Genomic DNA, 26,499 nt, shown 5'->3' with positions numbered 1-26,499 from the left:
TACACAATTCTGAACATCACATAAGGACACACATCTATGTTTATATAATTTTGAATTTTTTGTATATAAAAATGTATTACAAATGTTGTATATAATATAATATGTATTCTAGCAAAGTTGCCCAAATATCAAGTAACAATATTGATTTAAGACATCCAAATAGCTCTGCGTCTTTCCACCAACCGGTAGATGACGTTGATTAGGAATTCTATATTTTGTATCGATTTTATATGTCCATTAGAATTTTTATCTCAATTTTCGTGCTAATCAATAAAATATAATTATAAAATAAAGTTTAAATATAAATAATTAGCTACCTAAAAATAGTTAACAAATTTAATTTAGTAAAATTGTAAATAAAAGAGAAATATTCAATAAAAGATCAGTCCTGAGGTATAATTGGAATCAAATTTATCTAACGACGTTAAAATGTCAATTGAATGCTTCGAAATATTTTACTATTAGTAATATTTAAAAGTACATGCCGTTACATTTTACCACTGTTTCGTCTACCATACAATACTAGACTTCATACTGAATAATTGACCCTAAAGATATACGATATACCATAATATAACTAAATATATACAATAGTATAGTTCTGATAGAACAATTTAGATAAATATTCTAACATAGTACTTAATACAACAACGCTACCATTTTAGTAGATTTGTTTCACATACTGGCAACATTTTGACGAACTGTCAAAGTAAAAGGTTTGATAGAGAGCCGATATGATTAACGTTACCTATTAGTGTTGCCAGTTCTTGAAGTTGTTCCCCATAAAATGTTGGCGTGTTGCGATAACGTATTACCGAATCGCTTGAAGCGCTTTAATTCCGACGGTGATACTTAGTCGCCGGTGTCCACCCAGGTTGCTTCCTCCGCTATTCGATCCATGCAGTTGCATAGGAATTGGTACTGCAATGCAAATATATTTCTTATTACAATTATTTGTATATGTGCATTAAATTTATGAATGAATGAGAGTATATTTATATTATACAATATAGGGAATAAGCAAGGTAATTAATAAATGTAACGATACGGTGTTTTAAGCATACTAAGAACTTAAATTTTTAATTTTTGTACATATATCTTAGATATTCATCTTAGGTATTGAATTTACACATTTGTCCCAAATATTGGATTCATGCACCTGTTTTATGCATTAAGCTCATATAACCACTTCATGTATTGAATTTACAGAATCTTCTAGAGCATTGGACTTACACATCCATACAATTTAGGGAACTTACATATCCGTATTGCGTCCGAGTTGAACTCGTCATTAGTCCTGTACATTAAAGTAATATGTCTGTCTCCTACATTGAACCGTCATGTGTAAATTATGTACTTAGCTTTTTTTTTAATAGATGATAATGGAATGGTAACCCCGCCTATATATTAACGGTACACTGGCGGGGTAGCAGTGAAGGATGTCAGGTGAGAATGAAAAAGCAGGTCAGTTAGTCAATCGTGATAAATACACTTGAGTTTCAGCACGATGGTTTCCGGGGGGGAGTACATGGAGGCGGATGAGATAGGATATGTTGGGAGACAAGGGATTGTTAGTAATGGGGTCAAATAGCCCTATTACTAGCAATATATTCTGTCAGGTCGAACTCCACGTGGTTTCCCCTGAAAACCGTCGTGGCTAATTCTAGTTGAATTCATCAGGATGGGCTAACTGATCTGCTTTCATCCTCATCAGTCACCTACCTCTGGTGTTCTGGGGGGAAAGGGATTGTTAGTAATGGAGACTTAGAATCACCATTGCTAGCAATATACCCAACCAGGTCGACCTCGCGGTTCTCCCTGGAAACTATCATGGTTAATTCCTGATGAATTCATCATGATGGGCTAACTGGCCTGTTTTCATTCACATCAATCACCCTTCACTGGTGCTCCGCTAGCGTATCCCGTTACCAGACGGGGTTACCATACCACTTTCACCCATAAAAAAAATCACTTGTACTTTACCATACCATTATCACCCATTAAAAAACAAATACTGTATATTGTTAGCAACGGGAGCGGTAGTGCTGTATTAGGGACAGTCCCTGGCGCCGTATGTGATGAGTGATGAGTGGCGAGTACATACGTATGGCGTGTAGAGCAGCAGGTCGTGGCGTCCGTAGGCGAGGCGCAGCGCGGCCGCGTCGTCGTCCACGCGCCACTCGCGCACCGCGCGCCAGCGCACCTCCTCTGCGGCGGCGGCGGTGGTGGTGTCCTGGTCGCCGCACGGACGCAGCGTGAGGCCGGGCCAGGCGACGGTGAGCGCGAGCGCGGGCGCGGCGCGGCAGTCGGTGCGCGCGGGCGGGAAGGCGAGCGCGCCGTAGCCGGGCAGCGAGCGCGCCAGCGCCAGGTAGTCGGCCGCGCGCCGCACCTCCTGCAGCGCCTTCAGCTGGTACAGCCGCGCGCCCGCCACGCACACGCCGCGGTTCACGTCCTCCACCGCCTGCGCGCACAGTCATTCGCATTCACACGCCACCACGCCACCACACCGTTCACATTCTAGAAGCGTTGCCCTGTAGGGCAATGCTTCCCGTGTGGTTTTTTTTTTTATACTACTTAGAATGGCAAACAAGCTGACGGCCCACCTGATGGGAAATGGTAAACGTCAACTATAGACATGAGCAGTACCACGGACGTAACAGAGTATACTGTTTCGCCCATGATACCCTTCATGCGTTGCCATTCCTGAGGATTCAAGTGTTATTCCTCTGTACCCAATAAATTCACGCCATATTCCACCCTTCAAACTGAAACACAGCCATGCAAACACAGCTGCTTCGCGGTTGAAACGCGAATGGAACAGAGGTACCCAAGCAATCGATTTTTGCACAAAGTCTCCCTCTGGTGTGATTCTGCTGTCCTAGTACTTTATAAGAAATCATATGGACGTTAAAACAACCAAACAAATGATAACTACACTCTGCAGAAAATCACAAGCTCTATATAATAATAGTTAACACCTTCTACATAGTTCTACTCTCCTAGTACTTTATGAGAAATCATAGGAATCTTGAAAACGACATTACATCATGTTTCACAACTTCTGTAAGGTTTTACTCTCCTAGTACTTTTTGAGGAAAGATCGCGCAAATAGAAACAGTACGACCGCATACTTGAAAATATCCTGTATGTATTTCTAGTACTAAGATAGAAAAAATAAAAGTGTACTTTTACCCATTCTGCATGCGTTTTCTAACCATTATAAAAATGCACTATTCCATGTAATCAATTATAATGATAACAAAGACATGTAAAATAATAATATAACATGTAAAAAACATGTAAAAATAAGAAATAAAGCTATTCTACACACCTCAGAATACGATCTCTAAACAGGTAAAAAAAAAACCTGTACGACTAATGTTCACATGAGCCCAGTGACCAATTTGCCTATAAGAGATAAATCTAGGAAATAATAATAAATTACTTCTTATGGATTTCTGCTTTCCTAGTATTTTTATAATTAGGCTATTTTAAAAACTCGCGGAATTAGCACAACTTCGTTGGTTCCTTTTTCGAATATGCTTTTTTTTTTAAATTTCGAATTCTCACTTTTAATCAAGTTGTAAAAGTAACAATTCTTGTACAAAATATTTCTGATTGCTTTATAATAGTTATTGACAGATTTTTAGCGAGCGATGTAAAGCATGAAAATGTACAATTTTAAGGATTTTTTCCTAATTTGTTACATCCTATAATTAAAAAAAAAAACAGTTCAAACTTAAATATAACTATAAGTTTTGTTCATACTATCGCTAAATCAGCTTCAAGCCTATACTGTATAGGTGAATGACCTACTTGTCTATCTCGCTCTAACACATATGTTATTATGTTTTGTTCTCTTTCACATAACTCTAAGATGTAATTAAACACAGCACTAGGACACTTACCTGCCAGAATATGAAGGCAGCCGCCTTACTGTCCTCCTTGACGATGGATATCTCTCTATCAGGGTTGAACAGCCACTTGCGTATCGACAGACAGCTGCTGGACGCCGTCGAGTAGTTCTGTATGTACAGCGAGTGTGGACATTCGTTCGGTTGGAGTTTACGTTCTGAAATAATATAATTATTATTATTTAGAATATTCTTCTCAGCAGATAAAAAGATTATAGACTTCTAGGTATATAATGTTCTCTCTGGATCTACTCCTGTAGAATAGAAGCTGGCATCCAAAAAACTCGGTGTGCTCAATAGAGCGAAGCATTACTTCACACTGGATCAGCGATTAATGCTCTACAAATCGCAAATCCGGTCCCACATGGAGCATTGCTATCACTTATGGGCCGGAGCACCTAAATACCAGCTTGAACCTTTCGACTCGTTGCAACGACGAGCTATGAAAATTGTCGATGATCCCAGGCTCACAAGCGGTATCGAACTTAAGTCTTAGGAGAGATTTTGCCTCACTCTGTATCTTCTACCGCCTGTACAATGGATTGTGCTCAGAGGAATTGTTCAATATGATGCCCACAGCCACTTTCTTCCATCGTACGGCTCGCCATCGACAGGGAGATTATCCTCATGTCCTACAGTCTCAATGGTCGCGTACTGCGCTGTTTCAGAGATGTTTCCTCCCACGAATACTCAGGTTGTGGAATGAGCTCCCTGCCGAGATTTTCCCAAGGAGACTACAGCATGGGGTTCTTCAAAAAGGGGGTAAAGAGGTTTCTTCAGGGTCGGCGTCGCACGCGTAATGCCTCTGCAAGTGTTCATAGGCTACGGTAACCACTTACCATCAGGTGGGCCGTATGCTTGTTTGCCACCTCAGTGGTATAAAAAAATAATATAATTGTAAGATTATGTGTTACAAAAAAAAAATCCAAAACACGTTCTTTTTTTTTAAATCAAACTATTGAATTAATTTTGTTAGAACTTCTGTGTAATCAATCTCGTAAGTATATCTTCCTTTCAGAGAAAATAATTCTAAATCTGTTTAAGACTGCGGAGTTATGAGGTAACAAACATACAGAAAAAATACTAAAATAAAATAATAATATATATTTAGGATTTGCCAGTAGTCGTCACGCTTGGCTAGAGTTGGTAACCGCAGTTAGACTTCGGTAAGATTTAAAGAGGTACACTGCTGCCCATCCCTTGCCCTCCCTTAGTCGCCTCTTACAACACCCACGTGAAAGGAAGCGGTGGCTTATTCTATGCCGGGACCACACGGCAAATATTGTACTATACTAATAAGTATATTATTTAAAATCCACCATCAATTCATGTTATATATATGTAATAAAATGTTAATTGAATAAATATAAAATATTTTTAATAATTCTCTTTAATAGTTTCTTATAAATACGAATCACTAAAAACGAACTATGTAGAAATATATTATTCTATATGTATGTATTGTATGTTCATTTATCTAAAAATGTATTAATGTTATTATCTCTCAAAATATATATATTTTCTTCATTTTTTATACAACTTAGAATGGCAAACAAGCTGACGGCCCACCTGATGGAAAGTGGTAACCGTCGCCTATAGACCATGAGCGGTAATATGGACTTAACAGAGTGTACTGTTTCGCCCATGATACCCCCCATGCGTTGCCATTCCTGAGGACTCAGGTATTATTCCTCTGTACCCTGTAAATTCACGCCATATCCCACCCTTGAACCGTGACACCAAAACCAAATCAAACACAGCCATGCAAACACAACTGCTTCACGGTAGAAACACGAATGGGACAGAGGTACCCAAGCAATCGACTTTTGTACAAAGTCTCCCTCTGGTAAAAAATAATAATTTACAATTTGTTTTTGTTAAATCAATGCACCGCCAATTGCTTTCTCTGTTTATCGTAACGGTTGACTTGTAGAGAATGCCATCAGGCATTAAGTCCACCTTGTAGACATATTTTAATGTGTGTAAAAGTATAAATAAATGAAGAATGATTGAATAAATGACTGACTGACTGACTGAATGAATGAATAAATAAATCGCTCACCAAAATTGTACTCCACGATCTCAAACAGGTAGAAATACTTCTGGACAGACTTCGAGAGGCCTATCTTCTCGCAGACGGCCCTGTACACGTCGTCCGCGTTGGTCGACTTCAGCACGGAGACCGTGACCACCTCCTTGTCTGGTAGCAGCACCTTCAGGTCCACCGGTGAGGGGTTGGACGAGTCGTCCGAGTCTGTGAGGAACTCTTGCACCGCTTCCGATTCTGCTATCACTCGGACTGCACACACCTGGAAAATATATATATATATATATATATATATATATTTTTCTCAAACATGCTTGGAAATGTGAGCATTATTTTGATAATCTTCTTAGAGATAAATCAAAATTGCCGTACTGGCCAGATAAAGATGCCAGATGCCTCGGCTACGCCTCGACCCACATTTGCACGTTCGTCCATCAATGCCTCAGTTGCTGGCCGCTGCAGTAATGTACTATTTTTAATTTCATGATTAATTTGAATTTTGTTTTTGCACATCTATTTAAGATAAAGGGGAAGAGTCATATTTTTATAGTGTTTGTCGTTGTTTGTTGTTAGTTTTTATGTCATTCTAACTTTCAAAAAATATATTAGATATTTAAAAAAGCAGGGAGTCAGAGGTGTGTCCACTATCTGTTTTCTTAATATAGTTCTTCAAAAGGGGGGTAAAGAGGTTTCTTCAAGGTCGGCAAAGCACGCGTAATACCTCTGGTATTGCAGGCGTTCATAGGCTACGGTAACCACTTACCATCAGGTGGGCCGTATGCTTGTTTGCCACCTCAGTGGTATAAAAAAAAATATAATTTCATGGCAAAGCATTTTCATATGCATACAAGAAGGATAAGCAAGCTGAAGTGGCAATGGGCTGGTCACATAGTTCGAAGAACCGACAACCGATAAGCAAGAAAGATTCTTGAGTGGCAAAACTCAATATGAGCAAACGCAGTGTAGGACTAAAAAGTAGATGGAGTGATGACCTCAAATGCGTTACAGAGAGTCAGTGGAAGCAGATGGCTCATGACTATTCCTTAAGGCAGTTTCTGGAGAAGGCCTATGCCCAACAATGGGCAGATAATGGCCGAAAAATGTCGTAATAAGAGCAATAAGAATCAGAATATTATTTTTAAGTTTTTTTTTTCATGTTTATTTCAGTAAAAAATACTAAACTGGATATGGGTTTCAGTTGTAGTCCTGAAAGTTTAAATTAAAATCTGGTGTATGTTTCATCTACAAATGCCGTCTAGAAATGGTGGTCCGCTTCCAAAATCATCGTGTAAGAAGTCGCGGGAAATGCCAGTATTAAATAAATTACAGTTTCACCATCTTCCTGCCCCTTAGTCCTACCCCATCTTCTTACCCCAATTATTATTTGGGGTCGGTGTAATATGTTTTTATCCATATTACAAAAAGATTTGGCCTATAGTTTTACGGGCGGCCGCCTGCCTGACGTCATCCCTCTTTGGGAATAATAATGTTTGGAAATAAATTACAGAAGTGCAGTATACGCAAAGTAGTGTATATATACCAGCTAACGCTGAGTAATAAAGTTTACATAAAAATAATAATAATATATTATAATAATAATAATTATAATAATGTTATTGCCATTTTTCACAAACATACAGAAATTATAATGCACATATATTAATTAATAAATACAGTGTGCAGTATTCGTATACCTGGCAATAGGTACAAACTCAGCTTTTGCTGGACTAATGTTCGTTCAGCGCTGATTTTCAGTTTGCACCTACACGGGGCACCGTTTCATTATCAAATATTTATACATATTGACGTAGATGTTACACAAAAAGTAAAAAAAAAAAAAACGAAAATTCAAATAAATAAGTATAAAAATAATGAATAAAAGAAAAAAAAAACAACAAAAATCCAGTGTACCTTTTCTAAATACAGTTCAAGTCCTCTCCGCCTCGAGTCCAGCTGTTGCTCGCTCAGGTTGAACGGCCACTTGCCTGGCAGCTTTGGAAAGTTGAATCCTATAAAAAGAAAACAACAAATTATGATATTTGATGTTTTTGTGCATTATAGGTTTTTGTATTTTAAATAGGTAAAAATTATTAATTCACTCTCGCGCCACCTGCCCACTTCTATATGTTCTCCTTTAACCAAAGGTTGTCTGTAAGAGATTGTCCTAGCGGAAAGACCGCCTTTTATACCTTTATATGTATATTTTAATCTGCACTTCATGCTACTGTATTTCAGTTGAATTTCAGTTTATATTTAATTTGTGTCCATTGTGAACGAATTTGGAAAATTCTTTTTTTATTTGAAAGTATATAGTTACTTCTTTTTAAATATATCAAAATTAAATTTTATCAAAATCGGTTCAGTTTCAATTTAGTTTTTAAATCAAAATACTAGTTTTGTCCCAATTCAAGTCGTTTTTTTTTTGTGAGACACAATTTTTTATTTTAGAATACACTTCTGCGAGCATTATCGATAAATTTACATCTCTATGTGAAATTATCTAATATTAGGCCGACCGAGAATCGAACTCGGGATCTTATTTACGCAAAGTAATTTGCCTACCACTGGTCCAGGGAAATGGAATTGTCAGTAATGGGATCTACTAGACTCATACTCTATCAGTTCGACCTCCACGCGGTTCCCCCTGGAAACCATCATGGTTCATTTTAGAAGAATTCATCACTATGGGCCAACTGACCTACTTGATCCTCACTCAGTACAGGCAGGATTACCATTCCATTATCATCCATAAAAAAGAAAAAAAAAACTGGTCCACGTAGATTGTTGTCACAATTGGAGTTAAACTTACCCAGAAACTCCTTCCTCAACTGCTGATGCAGAGCAGCGAACTCCCTATATCTCCTGCTGCACAGGTGCCTCCCGGCCATGTGCACGTTGAAAGCGATGTACGACCTTCCCGTATTCCTCTCCATGACGACACGGTAGTCCGGTATGGAGACCGGGAGCGATCGTTTGTCCGTGTAGTCGTACCGCTGGTAGACGGTCGCCCGGGAGTTCGCCGCGCCCCCGATGACGCCGACAGGGGCGGAGCCATCGTCGCAGGGCTCTAAACGTTCCGCCTCCTGTACATAATACAAGTTTTATTGCTGATAACCGGAGAGACAGCCAGAGAGAGACGAAACCCGTCTGCATGGATATCTCTGTCCCAACAGTGGGAAAGGGGTTTTATTAATCGGGTCTCACAGCTTCATTTCCAACAATATATCCGCAAGACTTTTTATGTGTATTGGTTGTTACCTATAATTAGATAGTTTCCGACTGACGGATCATCCGATTTTTGAGGCATTACATATTAAATAAAAAAAATTAAAAAGTCAAAATGAGAGCTCACGGTTTAGGATGGAGCACATTGAAGCCAATTAGATATAATATAGTTTTTTATACAACTTAGAATGGCAAACAAGCTGACGACCCACCTGATAGAAAGTGGTGGCCGTCACCTATAGACATAAGCAGTACCACGGACATAACAGAATATACCGTTTCGCCCATAAATCCATTTTACCGAAGCATTTGGCGTTCCATTGTTTCTGCCTACCCTAATGTGAGACAGGCGTGACATATATGTGTGTATGTACGAGTACATATAATAAATCAGTTGCCTCGACAAGAGAAAACTGGATTTGAAGTTATCAGATAGAATACCTATCTCAGGCACCAGTCTTTCACAATTATAATTTAATTACTTTAATATAAGCATGTCTTTTTTTATGCAACTTAGAATGGCAAACAAGCTGACAGTCCACCTGATGGAAAGTGGTAACCGTCGCCTATAGACATGAGCAGTACCATGGACATAACAGAGTACACTGTTTCGCCCATGATACTCCCATGATGATAAGCATATCTTATTGTATTTCACTGTGATATTTCATTACGTGAAGAGAAAATAAATCGATTATTATCAATTTTTTATCAAAAAAATCCACTAACTTCTTTCTACTTCTACTGATACTTTTGCATGTTATCACATACCCTTGGCGTGACAGAGATGACTGTCAGAGTGAGACAGTCGCCTCCTGACTTGATGAGATCGACCACCTGCCTGTGTGTTGAGCCTTCCACGTTCACGCCGTTACTGTAACAAAAGAGATAAATTATTGCCATATTATGTGAATGCTGTTTTGAAAATAATTTAATTATATAATTCTAAGATAAAGCATACAAGCAAGGAGTTACGCACACAAGGATAAACTGTCAATATAAATGTTGAATGAAAACAAATAGTTGTTGTTGTTTTAAAATTCGTTCAAAATGGACAGGCAAAGAGCATGGCTCTTACAGCCTAGTCATAAGTTATTACCAGTTCTTAATAAATGGGGAGAAAATTATTTCATATGTTAAAATACATAAATTTTCATAGCAATTGTAACTACCAAACGTTCGAGTTCTTCATGAATTCACTTCTTCTCATATGAAGTAATCGCCATATAAAAAAAAAATACTGAATTCAGTAATTAGTGGTTATTTATTAAGCTCATAATTTTATTATTTTTCAATTACAAATAAATTATTTACGGGTAAAAACTAGAAGATAAGAATTTTTTTTATACAATTTAGAGTGGCAAACAAGCTGACGGCCCACCTGATGGAAAGTGGTAACCGTCGCTTATAGACATGAGCAGTACCATGGACATAACAGAGTATACTATTTCGCCCATGATACCCCCCATGCGTTGCCATTCCTGAGGACTCAGGTGTTATTTCTCTGTACCATGTAAATTCACGCCATATCCCACTCTTCAAACCGAAACACAGCCATGCAAACACAACTGCTTTACGGTTGAAACACGAATGGGACAGAGGTACCCAAGCAAACAACTTTTGTACAAAGTCTCCCTCTGGTAATTGTAAGCATGTCGAAATTAAATATGAAAGAAATACACCAGCCATTGATTTTCTAATAGGTTTAATTAGTGCGGCCATATTGTACATAATTTATTCGATTACATAATGCGTAACATGAAATAGTCGATTGCAGATAAGTCGCCTTGTATTTCATTGAACGAAATTATATACAGATTCATTATATACTTACATAATTAAATATATATTTCTACATGTTCCTGATAATGTGATGTTTATTTTTTGTATTATAATTTACATAATGGATAAATAAGATAGTATTATTGATACCTATGTAGTTTTCAAATATTTGTCGTATTTAAGTGATAGACTTAGTATAACGTATTTAATTGTTTTTAATTCTTTTTATTATTTTTTTTATTTTTATTATTAAATTATTATTATTATTAATTGTTTATATTGTAATTTGTGTGCTGTAAGTAATATAAATAAATTATCTATCTATCCATTAAATTGGTGACCCTATAAATAAATAAATAAATATATAACGTATAAAAGTATATAGACAAATTGCCAAATATTTCCTTATTCTGCAATATAATTAAGTACATTGTCGAAATATTAAATTATCAAAAAAATATGATTCATGAAGGGAAAAGTTAAAACCATGAAAGAAAGAGAAAAACTAAAATGTAAAACAAAATGAAATTATGATTTTGATTCCCAATATATAAATAGTATATAATTTTTCTTATTTAAGAGTTCCCTCTTGTCGGTGCAAATAATTCATGCATTCTGTTCCAGCCAGCTCTATTCCAGACCATATCTTTGACCTTTCTATACGACATGACGCCTAGTGTTTCCTTTATCTCTTTCATGTTGTTATTTTTCAGTCTTCCCCTTCTTCTTTTACCCTTTATTTTCCCTTCTAGAACGCTCTTTAAAAATCGACATATTGATATATTTATCACTATTGTACTATATACAATACGTTATATATTGTACGATATACTATTGTATAATAGATATACATTTATTAAGTAATAAAAAAATTATGTTACAGAACCAAAATGCAGTATTTAAACTGGCCAATTTTAACTAAGCAATATGGGTCGAAATGTCATCTAATTTAAGATAGGTAGATAGACAGATACACTTTATTGTTTCCTCTAAAAGATTAAAACATAAACTTATTCTAAATATAAACAATTACAATAAATAATTCACAATGGGAAAACAATGGGCGAGCTTATCGCTAAAAGCGATCTCTTGCAGGCAACCTTTGGATGGAGAGGAGTAATTGTAAAGTTTGTTCGGAGGCACGATGAAAAACTCTGTTATCTCTTAAGCGTAGTATTAGTGATCAAGATGCTTGTTGTTATTATCAATTTGTCTGTATCGAACACCAGTTCGCACAATCAGTGGGATTAAAATAGATCATGGATCATAGAGATAATAGTAATTCATCTACTGGCGCCGTCTGTTATGAAATCAATCTGGTTATTGCGTATATCAGAAAGCAAAACATTTGTGAATTTATTAGTGCAAAGTATACTATTTTTTTTAAGCAATTTAGAATGGCTAACAAACTGACATGAGCAGTACCATGAACATAACAGAGTATACTGTTTCGCCCATGATATTCCCATGCGTTTTTTCGATGGGTGAAAATAGTATGGTAACTCCGCCTGCGCTAACGGGATACGCTGGCGGAGCACCAGTGAAGGGTGATAGATGAGAATGAAAACAGGCCAGTTAGCACATCATGACGAATTCATCAAGAATTAACCATGTTAGTTTCCAGGGAGAACCGCGAGGAGGTCGACCTAGTTGGGTATATTGCTAGCAATGGGATTCTCAGTCTCCATCACTAACAATCCCTTTCCCCCATCCCCATGCGTTGCCATTCCCGAGGGCTCAGGTGTTATTCCTCTGTACCTTGTAAATTCACCAGGTCTCGTTCTTATCGTTTCAAATTTTTCCTTTAATTTGCATCTTAATCAAAACGTTTTACATGAATTTCGTAAATACACATTTTTTTTTTAATTAATAAAAAAGGAACAACCTGGCCAGTACTATCGGTATAAGCTGGATGACTCGTGATGGATGAAAACAGGTCGGCTTGCTCATAGTGACAAATTCTTTATTTATTTATTTATTTTTATCTTTATTTTTTATTGTATACAAACATACTGATAAGAACATTTAATTTTAAACGCAATGTACAAAGGCGAGCTTATCTCTAATAAGAGATTTCTTCTAGCAAACCTTTTCATGTGAATTAAATTATAAAATTTAATTAATATAAAAAATATAAAAATTTATTATTAAATTCATCAAGATTAATCACGTTGGCTTCCGGAAAGAACCACGTAGAGGGCGACCTGGTAGCGTATTGTATTAGTAATAGGGCCGCTAGTCCCCATTAGTAACAAACCCTTTTCCTCTGTATATATAGTATTTGACATGGAGGACTTTTTATCCTGAACAATCAATAAGTCTCAGCAGCACAGACAAAGTCATGGCCATTGCTAGTAATACAATTTCTCGGCAAAGCATTTTTTATTATATATACAAAAAGATAAAGGGGGGAAGCGATTGTTAGTAACAGGGATTTTTTTTTAATGGGTGATAATGGAATGGCAACCCCACCCGCGCTATTGGTATACATCGGCGGGGCACCAGTGAGTGATGATAGATGAGGATGAAGCAGGTCAATTAGCCCATCGTGACGAATTCAACAAGAATTGTTCACGATGGTTTCCAGGGGAACCACGTGGAGGTCGACCTAATAGGGCATATTGCTAGCAATGGGGCTGTCAAACTCCATTGCTAACAATCCCTTTCCCCACAAACCACTGTGGTTGAATCCTGGGCAATTCATTATGATGAGCTAATTTATCTGACTTCATGCTCATCTATCACTATTCACTGGTACCTCTTCAGGGTACATCGATAGCGCAGGTGGAGTTACCATATATCAAAAAAGAAATTAAATACAATAAGACAGTTTACCTGTCGGCGGCGGCGGCGGCGGCGGCGGAGGCGGCTGCAGCAGCAGCTTCCGCTTCCTCAGGTGTCTCCAAATCATAAATCTCGAATCCGGTGGCAGGGCAATAATAAAAAGTATAGCGGAAGTCCCCCACACCGCCCCTTTGGACTGACATCTTAGAAGCCTCGCGTATACCTCACTCACCATTGACACGAAACGTTCAAAAGTAAAATTTAACTTTTTCGGTAAAAAAAAAAAAAAAAAACTAATATCTCTGATACCTTTGCCGCGATTTAAATTATAACGTCTTCTCGATTCGAATTTCGTTTTTAAATTAAGAACTGCTCGGTCCCGCTTTTGCTTTTATAGAGAATGTGTGGACAGGAATATGATCTAATAGCTTCTATTTAGTAATGACATTAGATATCTAACTTTAACAAAGTTATTTATAAACAAACAAATTATAATAATGCGCAATTAGAATCCGTTGATGACAAAGTATTCAACCCGATTTAAGACTAAAGCAACTTAATGTGCCAATGCATATTTATTCAGTACGAGCGTTTATCCAAAATTTTATCCTGGTGATCGGGATAAAAATTAGCCTGTGTTTTCTCGATCTCATAAAGTACATATGTATCAAACTTCATAGTGATTGGTTAAGTCGTTAAGGTGCTACAACTAAACATACTCACTTTCACATTCATAATATTAGTAAGGATGAATCCTATTTAAAGAGTCTGATCACAAGAGTGTCTAATGGGTAAACAAACGGTTCAGAGAAATATTCAGCGTTTTGAATAAATATGCATTGAATACATATTTTGTACACAAATTTAGGAAAAAGCTTATTCCTGCAGAAATTCCTGAACAAATCTGAATTAGATGAAGAAATTTTAGAAGAATAAAAAATATCATTGTGAAGTTAGGATAATGTTACTTTTAGAATTTACCCAGAAAATTATTTTTAGTTAAATTTAAAAATAATTCGCGTCTGGCATGGTAACCTTGGAAGGTCCTTCATTCGCAGAGAAGGGATTGTTAGTAGTCCCATTGCTAGCAATATACCCTATTAGGTCGACCTCCACGCGTTTCTCCCTGGAAACTATCGTGATTAAGTTATTGTTGAATTTGTCACGATGGACCAATTTAACTGCTTCATCATCATCTATCATTCGTCACTGATACGCAGGCGGGTTAACAATTCCATTATCGTCCATTAAAAACAACTCTGGAAGGATTGTGACTAATAGAATGTATTCATCTTTGGGGACTAAATCGATCTCTCATATCATATATCATTTTTAGCGACAACTACAAAAACATTGCACGTAATCAATGGATTTTTTTATACAAGTTAGAACGACAAACTAGCTGACGGCCCACCTGATGGAAAGTGGTAACCGTCGCCTATAGACATAAGCAGTACCATGGACATAACAGAGTCTACTGTTTCGCCCATGATACCCCCCATGCGTTGCCATTCCTGAGGAGTCGGGTGTTATTCCTCTGTGCCCAGTAAATTCACGCCATATCTCCACCCTTCAAACCGAAACACAGCCATGCAAACACAACTGCTTCACGGTTGAAACATGAATGGGACAGAGGTACTCAAGCAATCGACTTTTGTACAAAGTCTCCCTCTGGTAAAGGTGGATTCGGATCACTCCTTACGACAAACTCAGAGTAAGCTCTTCAGTGAGCAATTAACGGGTGAAATTGATTTATTTTATCTAAAAGGATATACTTACAGATTGGTCATATAGAAATTTCATCAAAATCGGTTCAGTAGTTTAACTTTCTAAATCAAAATAACTGTTTTAGCCACGATTGAAGTCGGTTTTTTGTAAAACACAATTTATTGTACTTGTTGAAAATCATGTGGGCCGAGTCCTTCCCGAGTACGATTGATATACGAAACGGATCCAATGCGTCCACATTACCGGGAGTACAGCGTCGATAACAGCAAACTAGGTTGGCTATTTGGATCACAATGCAATCATAATTATTTAAACACTGAACGTCGTAAGGATAAAAGTCCTGGTTACTGGTAAACACTGGTTTGATGTCTACATTTGAGGTGGAATGAGACTAAACGAACGAATCATTGTTCTTCTATACTGTTCCATTTTTGCATGATTGCGCGAAAAACATTCTTGTTTTTTTTTTTTTTACAACGCAGAGGGCAAACGAGCATGCGGCTCACCTGTGTGTGTGTGTGGCGGGTTGTACGGTGGTGAAAATCAGCAGCAGGTATCAGTCTGAACAATTCCTCAGAACACTTCCCATGATAAATTCAGTAGAAGATGCACAGAGATGCAACATGTCTGCGCAGTTTCAGTGGGTCAAGTCGGACACAGTAAGGCGTTGACTATCAATAGTTCGAACCGCCCGACTTTGAATGCGGTCTAACGGAAGGAGTTGATACTGTGGCGTTCCTGCCCATAGGTGAGAACAGTATTTCATATGCGGCCTGACTTGAGCTTTATATATATCTTGTGCTTAGTTTAAGGTTTTTTATATAATTAAACTAATATCCCATTTTATACCTCTTTCAATTTTTAGTTAATACATGCTTAGGTTTTTTATTAATTTAAATAGTTGTATTCCACTTCAGCAACGTGAATCTGATTGAAAACATATTATTTCTATGTCTAGGTTATGTTCTATTTGTGTACCGAATTTCATTCAATTCTATCTAGCCGTTGAGGCGCAATTCAGTACCAAACATTAAACAACTTTTAAAAATGTTTAATTTCTGAAATGGTATCTGAAAGGACCAATCTATGTTAATTTTTTTATACAACTTAAAATGGCAAACAAGCTGACGGCCCACCTGTTGGAAAGTGGTAACCATCGCCTATACACATGAGCAGTACCATGGACATAACAGAGTATACTGTATCGCCCATGATACCCCCCATGCGTTGCCATTCCTAAGGACTCAGGTGTTATTCCTCTGTATATAACCTTTCAGATAAAAAAAAAAGAATTTTCCAAATCGGCGTAAAACTGACTGAGTTATGAGGTAACAAATTTAATAAAACAATACAACCGAATTTGTGAATCACCTATCTCATGTCTATTTAAAAAAAAAAAAAACCTTTAAAATCTCTATAAAAACTATCAAAAACGAACTATGCTATATTGGAAAAAGGATAATCTAGACCTTGGTTGGTTTTACTTCTGTTTAAGCTCCTGATCAGTCTCCCTTTAGTCTAATTCCATCTTTACATGACACGTTTAAATGGTGTGATACTTTAAAAAATAAATATAAAGAGAGCATATCGGTATGTACTAAGTGCAGGGTCCAGTATGCTTTACAGTATAGAGAGGTCTATTTGATAAGGGACAGTAAATGACTGAAATCATCTCAGGAAATGATAACGTTATCGATAATATTTGACAAATAGAAGTACATTTTGTTTTGAAAAAATAAAAACAACAATAATCTGTATTTATGTTACTGTATTTCACTTGAATTGTTCACTTGTCATTGTATATTTTTGTTTATGGTGCAATAAAGAGTTAAATAAATAAATTTAATTTATTGCAAAACCAGTGATATTCTTTACGCAACTTAGAATACCAGAAAAGCTGACAGTCCACCTGATGGAAAGTGGCAATTGCTGTCTAGCTATAAATATAAGAACCATAACATATTTGGAACAAGGAATGGATTGTTAGCAACGGAGATTAGCCATTGCTAGCAATATGCCGTTAGGGCGACCAAGAGGTCGCAGTTTTATCTGGCCAATTCCTAATAAAAATGAAGTCCTACTGTAATAGTCCAAAGCAACGATATTTTAACATTTTTAATATTTCGAAACGGTATACATTTTGTAATTTTAACATCAAATTTGTGTTTCGTTCGATCTTGAAATTTCGGAAAATATTTCATGGTAGACACTCTGATTATAATATGAACGATATAACATGTACGTCTGAACTGCAGCAACATAGATTTTGTTTAGTTTGTATATTAATCAACCTGACTTTATGTACACTCAATGTTGTAGTTTCTCTCATACATACACTTACATTACTTACATACACCCACTCTAACTTTCCTACCTTGCTTCGGATATATAATTTTCGTTTATATAATTGAAATCCGTTATTGGCTGTATTTATAAGAGACTTAGCATGTAAGTCTATAGGCGACGGTTACCACTTTTCATCAGGTGGGCCTTCGGATTGTTTGCCATTCTAAGTTGCATAAAAAAAATTGTATTAAATAAATAAATAATGAACACCACAAAATTCCCGTTTGCAAAAGCTTCGAATTACTCAGCGAGCTATGGAGAAGGATTTGCTCGGAGTCTCTTTGCGTGACAAAATCCGAAACGAGGACATCCGTAGAAGAACCAAAGTAACCGACATAACCCGAAGGATAAGCAAGCTGAAGTGGCAATAGGCTGGTCACATAGCTCGAAGAACCGATTAGAGGAAGAAAGATTCTTGAGCGGCGACTTCGTACGAGCAAACGCAGTATACGACGTTCCCACATTAGACGGAGTGACGACCCCAAAAACATTAGTGGAAGCAGGTAGCTTGGGTCCGTTCCTTATGGCAGTCTATTGAGAAGACGTATGCTCAGCACTGGATATATAATAGCTTAAATGACGATGATGACCAGAGAATTCACTGTGATGCTCCTTCATCATATTAGCCTCTAACTGTCCACTGCAGAACATAAGCATTGGGGGGTTTTGCCAGTAGTTGCCAGGCTTGGCAGGCGGATTCGCAACCGCAGTCAGGCTTTACAAATGTTTTAAGATGTACGCCCATCCCTCGCCTTCCCTTAGTCGCCTCTTACGACACCCATGGGATAGGAATGGGTGGCTTATTCCTAGCCGGGACCATACGGTCACTTTATGCCCTTTATGAATGGGGGAAAGGGATTGTTAGTAATGGGGTCTAATTGACCCATTGCTAGCAATTTATCCTATCAGGTCGACCTGCACGCGGTTGACCCTGGAAACCGTCGTGGTTAATTCTAGTAAAATTCGTCACGATGGCCTAACTGACCTGCCTTTTCAACCTCACCCGTAATCCCTCACCGGTGCCCCTTCAGCGTATCCCAATAGCGCAGGTGGGGTTGCCATTCCATTATCACCCATTTAAAAAAAGTCCCTTATGAATTGCCATTCCTGAGAACTATCTTTAATTTTACTATCACATTAAATGTAGTTAGTAAAAGAAAATCCCTTATAATACACTCAATATAGGTAAGTTTAGACACTATCAGTCTGGCCTAATACATTCAAAACTGGGGTAAACAGATTAATTATGACAACAAAAAACCTACTGATTGTGCAATACACGCGTTGCATTGCTGATAGCTGCATATTTGCCCCCTTTAATGTGTTAGCTCATGTAATTAATGATATTAATGACAAATGATTGTGTATTGAAACGTGTTGTAATTCTTAAACGCATCATACACACATGCGGAAAGAATAAAAGAATTTACCAAAGGGAGACTTTGTACAAAAGTCGATTGCTTGAGTACTTCTGTCCCATTCGTGTTTCACCCGTGAAGCAGTTGTATTTGCATGGCTGTGTTTCGGTTTGAAGGGTGGGATATGGCGTGAATTTACTGGGTACAGAGGAATAACATCTGAGTCCTCAGGAATGGCAACGCATGGGGGGTATTATGGGCAAAACAGTATACCCTGTTATGTCCATGGTACTGCTCATGTCTATAGGCGACGGTTACCACTTCCCATCAGGTGCACCTTTAGCTTGTTTGCTATTCTAAGTTGTATAAAAAAAAAGTATACTAATCTGTCTTCATCTATTAAAAAAATATATATATTGACAATACTTTTGCAATCAATAGGGTTTATGCTCGTGTTGGTCCCGTATTTATTTCATGACAATTGCAGTGATGTGTAAAGAACTCAAATCACCATATGTCGTAGTTTCATATCTGAAGCCACGATGCTGATTTTCTGTAGGCCCCGTGAGAGAGAAAGAGGGAGGCTATACGAGATTCACGGACACGCTGTTGCAACTGATATTACCTTTTTTTTTTTTAAACTTCTTATTAAGCAGTAAAGTCTACTTTTAAATAAATCCCGCATTTAAGTACAATAATAAATTCAAATATCTTTAATTTTTGTCTACGAAACATCTTGTAGTTCATACGTGTCTATTAAGATTGAAGTCGCCGTTTTTTGCACCCTATCAAGACGACCTCCATACGGCCACATGGAAACTATTATGGTTAATTACTAATGAATTATACACGATGGGCGAATTGAGCTGACGTCATCCACGTCTTTCAACCCGTTTGGTACTGCTTGTGTAGGCTAATAGCGTAGAAGGGTCACCATTACATTTTCATTCATTAAAAAAAAGGCTGCAATCTTTGGTAGGGGGGAAACGGATTGTTAAGCTCTATTACTAGAAATAAGCCTTATTAGGTCGACCTTCATATAGTTCTCTCTGGAAACCATCGTGACCAATTCTTGAAAACTAACAGACCTACTTTCATCCTCACTTATCATCCCACACTGATGCCGATGATGATGATGTATTAGCATTCCATTTTCATCCATAAAAAACCGTTTTCCGTAGACATACACAAATTTAAAAATTCGTGTAATTATATATAAGTGAATAACGGACTTAATAAGGAATAATATTTGTTATTTATTTAGGCTGAAATAACAATAGCCGAACCTAAATCTTTATGTAAGAATCGAGGGCGTTAGCATTCAGTCCTTTTGATCTCGTAAAGGACTGGCGTCAACGTAATAGAAACGGATTTTATTGGCGGGAAGTTTTTGGTCACATAAATCGGTTTCAATGTTGGTAGTGACGCTGTGGCAACTCTTCAGCGTAAAATTCGTAGAACTACAGTCTCACGTTTTTGTATTATAAAAAAAATGGCACGATTAAGAAAAAAATTGGATTTTTAATGGGCAAATTTAAAATTGGATACTTAGTCAAGGTGTACAATGGCGGGGCACAAGTGTGGATGAGAGTGCAGTCAGGTAAGTTTTTTTTTTTTTTTTATACAACTTAGAATGGCAAACAAGCTGACGGCCCACCTGATGGAAAGTGACAACCGTCGCCTATAGACATGAGCAGTACCATGGACAGAACAGAGTATACTGTTTCGCTCATGATACCCCCCATGCGTTGCCATTCCTGAGGACTCAGGTGTTATTCCTCTGTACCCAGTAAATTCACGCCATATCCCACCCTTCAAACCTAAACACAGCCATGCAAACACAACTGCTTCTCGGTTGAAACACAAATGGGACAGATGTACCCAAGCAATCGACTTTTATACAAAGTCTCCCTCTGGTAAAATGGATCTGCAAACCATGTTATTAACTCATTAGTACCTCGCTTGCATACACCGATAACAAAGGTCGCGAGAGGTGCCATTTTTATTTTCACAAAAAATAACAGTCTGCAGTTTGAATAGAAAAATACTATATTGGTTCATAGTAATATGATTTACATATAATACATAATTGAATAAACAAGTTCTACGGTATTGAGTTTACTGAAGCCATACATGATCTTGTTTTACTATTTGTACTGAACATATTATATTATGGCAAAACCCTCGAATAGGGTGGAGGGGGGGCTATGTTTAACAGTGAACAGCTTATATGATGATGATGACATTATATTACACTAGCTTTTTGCCCGTTACTTCATACACTTAGATGTTAAAAGTAGAAAAACGAATGATATAAATTACACAAAGGCATATCGATATGGAATATACACCAGATGTTAAGTTAAATATTTGGGAACACAAAAGTGAAAACCGTATCCAATTTGATACAGTAGTTTTTGTATGATGCCGAAAAAAAATTAAGACAAAAGACAAAATTTCTGAAGAAGCAAAACATATTCTAGATTTCTATCGTTCTCTCTCTTTTTTTTTTGCATTTGCACAAATTTTCAAAGGCCTAATGTATGTTTAATTTTTCTCTGTCTCTTTTTATCAGATGCTTTTAGGTGTGACTGATATGTACGTATGTGTGTATATGTAATATTAGACTTTGAATATATTTTATTAGGTAACAGATGTTGTCATATTATTAACATAATGAATCTTGCATAAGAGTGTGGGCAGACTAGTCTATATTTTTTTTTTATGTTTATTACTTAAAATGATAACTATCCCCTACAGACGATAAACAGCAGAAATAACATGACAAAATATACTGTGACACACTGTGCGGTGAGAAATCGGAATACATGGAACACTTGATGTGCAACTGCGATTTGTTGGCAAGTATGCATATGAATCTACTGGGAACAGCTAATGCAGAGCCAGGGGACTACAGATATCTTAAACTGCGGGATATTGTTGATGTAACATATAGGATCTATAAAATGATGGTATAAAGCAGGGGGAAGCACAAAAGATCTTGATAGGTCAACATGCAACGGCTTAGCTGACCCCATATGCAAATAAAATATAACATACTGTGACACCCATAGTATTTATTCTTAATGCATTAAGAATAAATTAGGAATATAGTGTTATACCAACTGCTTCCAATAGCATACCCAATGGTCTATTTACAAATAGGTTTAGTTTAGTAGGCTGGATGTTAAGGTGGTACATTTTAGAGGTGATGAATTTAAAGCAAATTTTTTTTATTCAAGTAATTTCATTTACAAAAAACAATTGTAAATAAAATGATTATAAACTAAAGTACTGATTCATAGAGGTCAATAGGGATGACAAAATTTGAATACTAGCTGGCAGCAAATGTATACCAGCCACTGGCCATATCTGAGCTTGTTACTTTTTCATTCCAATATACAGCCATTTAAGCACAGCTGTTTGTTGGCTGAATCATGATTGAGACTGAGGCACTCATGTAAAGAACTTTATTCACAGTTTAATTTTAACTTTCTTTTATTAAGCAGTTTTAGAATAATGTATATAATAAAACTTATTGTTATGGATATATCTTGTCAGATTTTATTTTGTTGTTTTGTACAAAATATTTCCAATAATCTAATTAAAATATATTTATGAAAACAATAAATTCAATAAAAAAACAAAAGAAAACAGATTTTTAAAAAGACATTTTATAATATTATATTAAAAGCATGGAAAATACCCTTATGTGCACTAACAATGACTGATTGATCTATCAATGCACAACCTGTTGTGGTTAGAAATTTGTAATTTTTTATAGAGTTTATAAATTGTACATCCCTAAAGATTTCACAAATATTCCACAAGAACTGAAGATAAAACATTTCAGGTGGACAAAGCTGCAGTAAACAACTAGTATATAATATACAAGACAAAATGTCCAGTACAGTCAAATTGTATCTGTTAGTAAGTATATTTTATGAATATCTACACTCACATAGGTATAAAAGAAGTAAAAATATCTAATCGTAACTCGTTCTAATTTCAAATTGAGCACTTGTAGGCAATACAAAAAACAAGTTTTAGCATGATTCATACTTATGTAAATCAACTTTTGTAAACTTATTTGGAGCAATGCAACGGCACTTTCTGGAAGCGCCAACATAGCTCGCAACCGAGTTTCACGTAAATAACCGGCGGGAAGTGCGTTGCTAGGTTGAATATTACAAACAATACGGGAAAAGTCTACGTAAGTTACGACCGCGGATACCACATTGATCAGTCAAACTGTACATTAAATGAGTACTTACACTTCGAGGATCCTGTCTCCTTTCCTGATACCAGCCAGCTCTGCTGCTCCTTGCTCCAAAACAGCGCTGACGTGCTGCAGAGGAGCATAAAGTTCCCCATTAATCGATCTAAGCTGCCCACCCTCAGACACTTGCCCGCGAACATTGAAACCAAAACCAGTCTCTGTTTTATAGATAGTAACGCGCCGGGGTCCATTATTAGGCACTAGGCTTCTATTATTTCTTTCAGGTCTAATAATACTGTTATTATCGTTTTCTGTCTCAGCCATTTTGCTAACTTTTACCACAGATTCATTTTGATTTGACATTCACATTCAGTGTCGCCATTTATAAAAAAAATAATGATAGAAAGATGCATTCAAATCTTGAATAAATTCTAAATGATGTAATTACTTTAAATATATACTAACGGTAAGAAGTAAAAATTTGATTCTTAAATAAATTGTTACGGTTAAATATAAATAAATAAATAAAAATATGGTTATAAAATGAAATTTGCAAATAAAAGAAATGGTTTTATACAAAACAATAATATTCTTCGTCAATAAAAATGTTCACTGCCATCTAGTAATATCAAAAGTTACTAAATTGTGTAACTATGATAAAACAGCATACCATTTCCCCCGCTACTTTGATAGATGGCAAGGGTATCGAAACAACGTGGTATAAGAAAAATCCAACTTCTTTCACATCAAAATCAGCTGTGAACATCAGTATGGCCGCTCAAATAAGTGAAAAATAAATTTTGTTTTTGATAAATCATACAAAAAAATAGGAAAGTGCAGTTTTCGTACTTACATCGTACAAACGTGATTAGAAAAATTAGTGTCGGTGTTGATGTTGACTAAAAGTGTTGCGTCATGACAGAAACCTCTCACTGACAAACAAATACAATAAAAATTGCGACTTGCATATTACGGCAACTTAGTGTAATTTCTATTCGGCTCGTGCGTCGTTATTTTCGCGATTCGGGGAGGCCGATGTTATTATTTGTGAATCGTTATCCCGCGGTATAATGAGTACTGTAAGATTGAGTATCGTGTCTGTTGGAAGGATCGCAGTAAGGAGAAATTCGCATTTGACATCAAGTGAGTGGATCTTTCGTTTTTCTTATTATTATTTTTTTATTGTTGTACTGGCCGAGTTCCAACATTATGTCGCAGTTTTGCCGTGCCCGTAGTAACCTATTGACGGATCGAGTTATCACTGCCTGTTTGATAACAAAGCGTGGGTTCATCGTAGGCAGTTGCTTTATTTAGTATTGGATATGGCCGGAACGTGTTACGAGTTACGATGGTCAATTTATCCATCGGACCATTAAAGCGAAGTTCATATCTTTAGCAAGGTCATGGACACTACAAGCTTGACACTGAACCAGATCTCATCACAGACTATATGACTTAATGTCACTGACATAATTTTATTATGCATTTAATTATGTATATAAAATGTATGTACAAAAAATTGCTATTTGTTATGTCTATAATATTTTTATTTCTGTTCCTATACTTCATGCAATAGTTATCTAATAATTTTTAACAAATTTTATTATTTATATCTTAAATTCACATAAAATCCTATCTACAGTTTTGCATTGTATTGAATATTTAACAAAAATGAATGGAAATGCTCAAAGACAACTAAATAATTTTATATGAGAAATAATATTAAAACCCGAGAACAAAATTTTACTAAAACAATTTCACTTTGGTCTCTGTGTCTCTTACATATTAGGTATAAAAGATTGCATGTATTGATATATTTGATATCATTCATTTTATAACTGATTATGTAGGTATATACTTATCTATGTTTTGTTTATTATTATATTGATAATAAGTAATTTTTGTTTATTTGGATCTTTCTGGTCTTTTCTTGCTTTAGACATATTTTTGGTTTCCTTTCATGTAACAGTGTGTAATGTTGTTCACTACATCTTTTACTTATTATATTTCACAATATTATCATTTTATTTTATTTTATTTATCATAATTTTATATAGATGTAAAGATTTCAGTGGTTTTTATTGAAACTAATTTATTTATTTCTGAAATCGAATTCTGTTGAGATGCGAGCTATTTATGTATTATACTCAGAAACCAAAGACATATAATATATATATTCTGTTTTTTATTATTGTTAAAATCTGTGAAAAAATTCCATAGACAAATATATAAAATGGTCTACTGGATTATCTAAATTTATTGATATATATATATATATATGAGTAAATATATATATATATATATATATATATATATATATATATATATATATATATATATATATGCATAAAAAAAAGAAAACAGTCTTACCTGTATCATCAAAAATAAATAATTTTTTTCGCTTTTCACTTCAGGCATAAATAATATAATACAGTATATTAAGGTGTCCCATTGCTGTTATCAAAGAGTGAGGATGAGACAATTCGACTAAGTGCACCAAAATAGGAAAAAAAAAATAATTTACTGGTGGACAGATGATGAAGTAACTATGTTCATCAAATCTTAGTCAAAAATTGAAATAAGGGATTTTGTTCATATAAATAAGTAAGATCATTCACCAGGACACTCCTGGAGAGATGCTAAGTTGACTACAGACAGTACTTGTGATCACTGTTGTCTATAAATATGATGCTCAGACTGTTAATTATCTGGTACAAATGGTACAATAATATGGTATGATCACTATTGTATATCCCATCTGACTGTGTTTTAACAGTTTTGAAGTCAATTGGTAGCTAAATATGAAATAGAAATTTAAGTAGGTAGGCTGCACCATTGTACCACTCATTATCAGTAGGGAATCTGTCCTCACACCTTAGAATCAGAGTGGTCACGCACAGTGTGGTTTCAGAAGAGCTGCCTTCCACGAAATATATAAATTTTAAATCTTATAATAAGATATCAAAGAATATTTTGAATCTACCTTTTAATAAATATAAAACTGTTATTAAAAAGCACTTATTGAACAAAACCAATTACACTCTTAAACGATTATTTAAATTACAAGTGTGCATGGTGTTAGTCAATCATGCATGG

At 36.0% G+C, this 26,499-nt stretch overlaps 2 protein-coding genes across 4 annotated transcripts in view; one reads left to right on the top strand and one right to left on the bottom strand.

The window, feature by feature from the left end:
- Positions 1-367: 367 nt before the first annotated feature.
- LOC113513589 (sorting nexin-27) lies at positions 368-23,778 on the bottom strand. Of its 2 annotated transcripts, none has more exons than XM_052899805.1 (8): positions 23,459-23,778; positions 9,958-10,060; positions 8,771-9,044; positions 7,873-7,970; positions 5,977-6,223; positions 3,909-4,072; positions 2,105-2,461; positions 368-921 (listed from the first exon to the last, which is right to left on the bottom strand). In XM_052899805.1, the coding sequence occupies exons 1-8, from the start codon at positions 23,764-23,766 to the stop codon at positions 853-855; spliced, it is 1,620 nt and encodes a 539-aa protein (XP_052755765.1). In that variant the 5' UTR covers positions 23,767-23,778; the 3' UTR covers positions 368-852. The 2 variants fall into 2 exon arrangements, with proteins under 2 accessions (XP_052755765.1, XP_052755767.1); XM_052899807.1 differs by lacking the exon at positions 23,459-23,778 and adding an exon at positions 13,804-14,338.
- The window catches only part of LOC113511540 (ATP-dependent Clp protease ATP-binding subunit clpX-like, mitochondrial), a 55,927-nt gene continuing 50,127 nt past the window's right edge, over positions 20,700-26,499 (top strand). The window contains exon 1 of one of the 2 annotated variants that reach the window (XM_052899791.1): positions 20,700-20,784. In XM_052899791.1, coding sequence (XP_052755751.1) covers positions 20,709-20,784 — 76 coding nt within the window. In that variant the 5' untranslated portion in view covers positions 20,700-20,708. Of the gene's footprint in view, positions 20,785-24,100; positions 24,547-26,499 lie in introns of those variants that run through there. The other variant, XM_052899794.1, reaches the window with a different exon arrangement.

This window comes from Galleria mellonella, unplaced genomic scaffold (genome assembly GCF_026898425.1).
Source record: "Galleria mellonella isolate WM207_F2 unplaced genomic scaffold, CSIRO_AGI_GalMel_v1 utg1217, whole genome shotgun sequence".
Taxonomy (NCBI): Eukaryota; Metazoa; Arthropoda; class Insecta; order Lepidoptera; family Pyralidae; genus Galleria; species Galleria mellonella.
The sequence above is the reverse complement of the archived record's forward strand: the minus strand, read 5'-3'. Positions and strand labels throughout refer to the sequence as shown.

Bases quoted from the DNA above. Each gene is read 5' to 3' on its own strand.
- LOC113513589 (XM_052899805.1), bottom strand. From the start codon at position 23,766: ATGTCAAATCAAAATGAATCTGTGGTAAAAGTTAGCAAAATGGCTGAG. The intron at 10,061-23,458 runs GTAAGTACTCAT...CTTTTGTTACAG, and splicing joins GGAGACAGGATCCTCGAAGT to TAACGGCGTGAACGTGGAAG. The intron at 4,073-5,976 runs GTGAGCGATTTA...ATATTATTTCAG, and splicing joins GATCGTGGAGTACAATTTTG to AACGTAAACTCCAACCGAAC.